The sequence below is a fragment of the Rhagoletis pomonella genome, unplaced genomic scaffold, assembly GCF_013731165.1.
Source record: "Rhagoletis pomonella isolate Grant_MI unplaced genomic scaffold, Rhpom_1.0 Rhpom_scaffold_03608, whole genome shotgun sequence".
Lineage (NCBI taxonomy): Eukaryota > Metazoa > Arthropoda > Insecta > Diptera > Tephritidae > Rhagoletis > Rhagoletis pomonella.
In genome coordinates this window covers 12,770-20,739 of record NW_023462160.1, presented here as the reverse complement: position 1 = coordinate 20,739, position 7,970 = coordinate 12,770, and the positions used below count along the sequence as shown (strand labels likewise).

Here is a 7,970-nt window from a genome sequence, read left to right as displayed (position 1 = left end):
TTGTGGGTGAATGCAAGCATGCAGCTGATTTCTTACAGTTACGCTTTGCCAATTTTGCACATTGCACACGTGTGTGAATGGTGAATAAGTGGGTGGAAAATTTTTGCACCCGGAAATTTCTAAATTTATTTAGAGGACACAAGTTTGACCTTTACTTTGGATTAACCACTGGCAATTTAAAACATTAATTAATTCGATTTGAAAAGGCTTTTTGGTCAATTCATTCAAACACATGATTCAAACAGAAAAATGAAAATTAAAGAAAACAAGAGTGAGAGCGCAAAGTTACAAAATTTGGTAGCATAGTATTCTTCGTACTTGGTTCGGAAAAAGGAGGAGAAAATCGGTCGCAATATAAACAAGTAATTTTTAAGCAAAAAAGCCAAAACACAACCGACTTCAATTATCATATAAAAAAATAGGAGTACCATGATCCAATGACGTGGTCCAAAGTTATGCGGTAACATATTTACATAAAAAAAATATTCCGACGAATTGATAACCTCCTCCTTTTTTGGAAGTCGGTTAAAAGTAAAGTTGTTGTTGTAACAGCATACAAAATTCCCCAGTTTTTGGGGCCTGTCCTTGGCCAGATATAAATTTGGACTCTTCCGGTAATATGCGATTTGTATCACTGTAGATTAAACTGCTTGCATATTTGTGTGCAATAGTTGGCGCTATTTAAAAACAAAGCTGCAACCCTCTTTATGGCATGTTTTCCTCGAAAGTCAAAATCAGCTGTTTTCATTTGGCACGCGAAAGGTAAACAAAAACAATTGGCGGTGGGCAAAAACACCAACACTGCTGTTTTGCGCGGTCGTGCGCACAACGCATCGCCATGTATTGTAGACGTTTCTTTGCACAAGATATTTGTGTTTTATATGGCTAACAAAAAGTGCACATAGCCATATGTCACTGTAGTCAAAAATAAAGAGCAGACTGCATAGCAGTCCCAGCACGCGGTCAGTGAAGAGCACAACCATTCCATAAACAGTGCAATAGCATTTAGCAAGATTTAGGAATAGTAACAAATTGGCAAGATGCAAGTGGAGCGCAGCACACAACAAACGAACACAACACCCGCAGCTGGCGCAACAGTTGCCCTAGATGGGGCCGCAAAGTGTGCATCAAATGCAAATGGTAAAAGTCAACAGCAGCATCGGCGTTTGCAAAACGTTGGTACACTGCAGCGCGAGGACTTCGATGGCGGACCGGTTAGCGTGAACGAAATCGAATCGGGGCTCTACTTGGGTAAGCTTTTGGGAGGACTTCAATGACACTGCACAACTTATCCTTCATTTTCACCTGCTATACATAGGTAACTTAACCGCAGCGACCCACATGGAAACATTGAAGAACTTCAACATAACACACATACTGACGCTAGACTCAGTGCCGTTGCCGCAACACATAACACAAGCAAGCTTTCTTACAACCAAATACGTGCACAGTAAGCTAAATTTTGCGTGTTCTAACTGCAAAACGATTAATAATATATGACAACTCTCTGCAAGAGGAACATACCTAACTCCTAGCGTACTTACAAAAGAAAAATATAAAATCAATAAAATTAATTAATTTTCGCCCTTGTGCTCAGTAAGTTACTTAGCACTGCTCTCAAAAGGTCAGCATATTTTCATTTATGCATTTTTTCCAATATTATAAAAATAGAACATATGTATTATTATGTCAAGAACAGCAGATTAAATACCATTTCTTTTCCGGCCTCACAATCATCCACAAGGTCCCTCTTGTGGAAAACATTATACGCAAAACCTTGACGAGACATTTTCAGCTGGCTAGGCTTCTAATGTACATACATAGTTTATCCTTTATCACATAAACACTAATACGCATGTGGGCAGTCTACGCTAGCCAAACGCGCATTTTTTACGTATTGAGACGCACTTTTAACAGCAGTCATGTTCATATGTAATCCTAATAGGTCTCATGTAAGTTCCTCTGTACGCAGTTTACATATGTACACCATAACATCCGCTTTTTTCACACTATGCTACCTCCACCTCTTGTGTATGGCTTTCAATTACTGCTGTAGCCATAAAATTTGGCTTGTGTAGGTTTTATTAAATTTTAATGTTTTTTTCTGCTGCCATACACCACCCACACCGCCGGCGGTCATTGACAAGGGTAAATAAGTGGCATCGCACGTCACATACCGTTCAAACCGCTGCCACACATATTCGAGGGGCCATTACATAGGCGCATCTTATGCATACATATGTACACCCACATGTGTATGTGCATATGTACCTCCAACTGCCACTCATATCAGCTGGCTGGTTGGTTGCTTAATGTGGAACCTTTGCCACCCATTGCCTTGGGCTTGCTTTGACGTTGACGGATGTGGATTTGTTTATTATTATGCTATTATTTGAATAAACGCATAGTAGCGACAGGCTTGAAATATTTTATTGGCAGCGCGGCTACACATCGGCGCAGTGCTTATATTAGCCATCAGTATCGGACGTAAGGCGGGTGGACCAGCAAAGACCTCTAGAATTGCCATATTTCACACATGATGAAAATAAACAAGTACTGACATCTATAAACAGTGAATGTGCTGATATGTGGCGTGCAATGGAACGGGAAAAATCTATTCAATATTTTTGTAATGCGATGTGGGCGGATGACAGAATTGTTTACATGAAATATATTAAGGTCCGTAGCGCTGTTACGTAGATGTTACGCAAACAAGAGTTTAGGGCCGACCTCTGCTGCTCCTGATGTAACTTCCCCTCTCAGTGATAGGAATTATTATTTTCTATTTCTTTAATCCTTTCAAAATACTTACGACATCCCATAAGTGTGCTTTGGCCCAAATTATGCCTTGAGAGCTTGATTCAATCTTTATTATACATACGTATATGTTAATGCATATGCATTTCAGATTCTATTAAGACTCAAAAACTTCCTTTGAATCTCATTTCCAGTTGCCGACATGCCCAAGGAGGATATCTTGCATCATCTAGATACTTGTACGGACTTCATAAGAGAGGCTTTGGCTCAAAATGGGAATGTGCTCGTACACTGGTTAGTACGCTCCCCTGCACTACCAACTCAAACCAATTAAATACGAAATTATTTCTACCTTTAATATTTTTCTGAACTTTCCTTCCTTTTCAGTTATTTCGGCGTCAGTCGCAGTTCCGCAGCAGTCATAGCTTTCATTATGAAACAACACGATGTAGAGTATCAAGCTGCTTTTGATTTGGTACGCTCGAAACGTCGCTTCGTGCAGCCTAATCCGGGTTTCGTGTCGCAGCTGAAGCTCTATCGCCGCATGGGCTGCAAAATCGACGCACAATATCAGCGTTACAAACTCTATCGTCTACGTTTGGCTGGTGAACAAGTTCGTAAAGGTATGGTGTTAAAAATTAGTTTTGCTACAGCGAAAAAGTTATTTACTTTGCTTCTTATTCGTCATTAGCCAAAATATTGCCACAATCCTTCAATAGTCTGATTAAGTCGGATCCGGCCGTCACGCAAGAGAATCCAGAACCCATTGTCTATCGTTGTCGGAAATGCCGGCGCGTCTTGGCTTCCAAATCACATGTGCTACTCCACAATAATAAATCGCTTGCTGCGTCAGCTACCGCAAACAATGGGCTGCCACCAACGTCAAGCAATGCCAACGCCAACACAGATGCACAGCAAGCGCCTCGGTTGCTCGAACAGATCGCCGCTCAAATACGCAAGGCTTCACTGAACTCACCCACCGGCGCTGGTGCTGCCGATGCTGCCAAGGAGCAGCAGCCGGCCGTTTGTCGCGATATAGTGTTTGTGGAACCGATCTCCTGGATGCGTAACATCTCACACAACACACAAGGCCGCTTGCACTGCCCGAAATGCGAGCAGAAGGTGGGTAATTTCAGCTGGATCAACGGCTGTCAGTGCCCATGCGGCGAGGAAGTATCGCCGGCCTTCTATTTGATACCATCGCGCGTGGAACTATCCAAAGCCGTGCAGAACGTACAAACCACACTTTAGATTAGTTACCGAGTAGGTAGACTGCCCCACTGGTAAAATGTTGAGCATTTATTCTCAAAAGTATTACTAATTGGATATATAAAATATTAAAAAATAAACTAAACATGAAATCAAAGTTTACAATCTTAATGTGAAATAAAAATGCTTCCATTGTATGTAAACCGAGACTCAAATTAAATAAGATACTTGTTCTTAATAAATCACATCTCTTAGCTAATATATCAAAATTTTGCAATTCGCTTAGGTACATAAAAAATATATTTAAAAAAATGTTCAATGTTTGTAGCGGCTTTTTCAAGATTAAAAGAACAAGGAAGTAACGTAAAAGAACTTAACTTAAAACGTTAAAGAATATGGGTTTCAGAAGAGCCAAGTGATTTTCAGAAAAGTTTAATATGCAAAAATTGTCTGTGTTTTCAAAAGAAAATACAAAATATAGTCTGAGTTTTCAAAAACTTAAAAAAAAATTAAGCATGTTTACAACAGAATAACCATGGCATAATTTCGAAAGAGGACATAATGCGGACCATTTTCCCTGAAAGGTTAAGGTTACGGTGTATTTGTACTGCGACAACAGTAGTTTAAAGAGTTAGGGCTTAGATGTTTAAGGAAAAGCTTTTTTATTTTAAAAATATATGTATGAAATATACTTGCACTTTAACCCAGCAACATCCCACATAACCTTTTCTTCAAAGAGTACAAATACTAAGTACAATATTTCATACGATGTCCTCAGGAAAAATAATCCTTATCAAAATATAAGGGCGGTTTGTAAACAGCACAATTCTCGCGGTCCCTTCAATTACACACGAAAGAATACATTCCAAAAAAAATGCAAAGCATCAGTCTATTTTATTTCTAAATCTCTGTAGATTGCAATGCCAAATGTGCTTAGCTACGGTTAGATGCTAGTTTTCAACTAGGTTGCGCAATCTTCTGGTTCGGTTTAGAAATAAGAGACTGATGCTTTGTATTTTGGCGTTTTGGAATGCACCCAAATTATGAAAAACAACTTCACAAATTTCCCTCATGCGATTTATTTAATTTTATATATTATCTACATGTACGATATTACTTTCATGATAGGCCAAAAGGTGCTATTTGCTTTCCTCATATTTGCTTAAACACGAGATCTGCGGATATTTTGTTGTTCGCTCACTACCTCTAATTTTTGATAATCTCGTCGAGATTTTGCTCGCGTTTGAGTGCACACAAATCCAAACTCAGAAGTGCTGGAATATAACTTTGTTAAGCGGAAATGGTCGGTATGATGCCCTCTTTCAAAATTATACCACTCTTATTCTATTGAAAAAAAAAAACAAATGGAATGATTGTCTTATTGAGAAAAAAACACCGCTTTAAGGTGGCCAAAAACAGATGCGATAACTATAAAAAGCAAAATCCCGTAAACTGGCGCGATACAATACACTGTGGTGCTTCATCTTCGTTATGTTAATATGGGGTAATAATTGACGAGTTAAATTATTCATTTAATTTCAGAATTGAATAATGAACAAGCCACTCTATCGCTCGATCAATCGTGCTTACTAGAATACAATTTTTTAACGCATCGTATCGTTCTGATATGTACATCTGTACATCCCATATACCGTATTGATTGCATATCTTAAATATTTGTTTCGCACCGATAGTATCGCATCTGTTTGAGGCTACCTTGAATGAGATATGAAAAATGTATATCTCACATTTGCTGCAAGTGCCATAACAAAAAAAAAAAAATTGTTAGTATGTAGAAATAACCGCTACCTGCTCTGTGTAAAAATTTCATAGCTGTACCGACTACCAGTAACTCACTAGAACAACATATGTATATTAGGGTGGCCATGGAATTTTTTTTTTTTTTTGAAATTTGAAAACCCCCTAGTTTTTATCCTTTTTATGAGAAATATTATTGCATTTTTTTTTTTTCAAAATCGTTTAGAGCTGCCCTTTTGGTACATAAAATCGCTCTTTAGCAAAAAAATTGGTTTTTTTAAAAAAATTTTGGAAAATGGGTGTGGCACTGCCCACTTATATATGTGTACTCAAAAACTACTTCACCAATCTCGACTAAATTTGTTGAAATTTTTTTGCTAAAGAGCGATTTTATGTATCAAGTTTGAATAAATATTGATGAATTTCTTAGCCACACTGCTCAAAAATCGGAAATCTGGTTAATACACACATATAAATACAAGGCTGTATTTAAAAAGAGTTGTCAAACTTTGACAATTTTTATGCGATTGAAAAATAAATTTAATTTTAGATAGTACTACATATTTTTAATTTGTGGAATTTAGCCATGGTAAAAACTAAAATTAAAAAAAAGGTGTTTTTTTTTATTTGCCCGATGAAAACTCCCAACAATCCAAGTCTGACAATAGATTATTATACATCATTTTAAAGGCCTATAAATCCACTTCTCACAACATGCTCGATCTTTAAAATTTAATGAAAAATAGTCATTCAAAGACTGATATATCTACAAAACCATATTTTCTGACCTAAAATGACAAGTCGCGACCTCTTAATGATTTTTAAAAAATCTATAAAAATAGGAAATAGTATTTCTCATAAAAAGGAAGAAAATTAAGAGGTAGGGTCTTGAAATTGAAAAAAAAAAACTTTTCGATGTGCACCCTAATGTATGTACATACATACAGTATTGGTGTTATCTATAGCACGCCATTTCAAAGTGATATTGTGTGCCACTTATGCTTATATATTTATTTGTAAGAATTTTCAATTAAAATATAGTTCTTTCTCTAACAAACCCCATATAAACCCAAGTTTAACAATTTGTAGAAAACTTCAAAAAATGGCAACAAATTTTCACCTAAGTTTCAAACTTTTTTCTCGGAAGTGTTAGAATTTTTTTGAGTACACAGTTTTTTAGCCACTGCAATTTTAGTCTGATAATATGCAAATTTCAAGTGGCTACGAATTACCGTTAATTTTTTAGAATTTTTTTTTGTCGCATTAACTTTCATATAATGAATAAACTCAATTTATTTATATATGGATAAAAACCGCAACACCATTGGGGAAAGAAATTCTAAAAAATCAACGGTAACTTTTAGTCACTTGAAACTTGCACATTATCAGACTAAAATTGATTAGGCTATAAAACTGTGTATTCAGAAAAATTCAAACACTTCCGATAAAAAAGTTTGAAATTTAGGTGAAAATTTGTTGCACTTTTTTGAAGTTTTCTACAAATTTTTAAACTTGGGTTTATATGGGGTTTATTAGAGAAAGAACTGTATTTTAATTGAAAATTCTCAAAAATAAATAAATAAACATAAGTTGCACACAATATCACTTTGAAATGGCGTGCTATAGATAGGACCAATACTGTATATCGCACGTTTAATAAAGAGATGTAATTCAAAATTTACGTTTTTTTTTGAGATTTCATCATACAATTAAGAAGCTTGATAAGGAGAATATGGGTGTATTCGAGTTGCAATTAATGCGGCAATGTTACTTTTTATGGAAAAGAATCACGCTATACGCGAAAATTTGGGCGACTCTGCCTACATCAGTTGCTCATCATTGGCCAAGTCAAAATCAACATACAATTTTTTACTGCGTAATTTCTGTAGCATTTCAGAAGATTTTCAGTTGAGCATCAGCATCATATTATCAAGAAAGCAACAAGGCTGCAGTATTGCGGTAATTATTACGTATAAAAACTGGACTTAGCAACTTTTCACTCTAAGCTAGCGATATGTAAACAGCTGTTTTTCTCGAGTTTTTGATTATGGCACTAGTGCAGCAAATGTGCTATATGATTTAATTAATAATTAACCCGTTTTATAACAATAAAAAAAAAACGTTAAATGTATGTATGTATGTCAAGTAAGTAAACTAATCGTTAAGTCACGCATATATAAGAAATTAAATCATTTCTATGTACGTGACTAGTCATTGAGAATCTTTGAAATAAATAAAAAAATAAT

The 7,970-nt window shown here is 36.1% G+C and overlaps 1 protein-coding gene across 1 annotated transcript; it reads left to right on the top strand.

Moving 5' to 3' along the window:
- Positions 1–768: 768 nt before the first annotated feature.
- Positions 769–5,302, top strand: LOC118754268 (dual specificity protein phosphatase MPK-4-like). The gene is made up of 5 exons (XM_036489137.1): positions 769–1,251; positions 1,319–1,450; positions 2,952–3,051; positions 3,145–3,380; positions 3,449–5,302. The coding sequence occupies exons 1-5, from the start codon at positions 1,041–1,043 to the stop codon at positions 4,006–4,008; spliced, it is 1,239 nt and encodes a 412-aa protein (XP_036345030.1). The 5' UTR covers positions 769–1,040; the 3' UTR covers positions 4,009–5,302.
- Positions 5,303–7,970: the final 2,668 nt, after the last annotated feature.

Coding starts and splice junctions, on each gene's coding strand:
- LOC118754268 (XM_036489137.1), top strand. CDS start 1,041: ATGCAAGTGGAGCGCAGCACACAACAAACGAACACAACACCCGCAGCT. Junction 1,252..1,318: donor CGAATCGGGGCTCTACTTGG/GTAAGCTTTTGG, acceptor TGCTATACATAG/GTAACTTAACCGCAGCGACC. Junction 1,451..2,951: donor TACAACCAAATACGTGCACA/GTAAGCTAAATT, acceptor TCTCATTTCCAG/TTGCCGACATGCCCAAGGAG.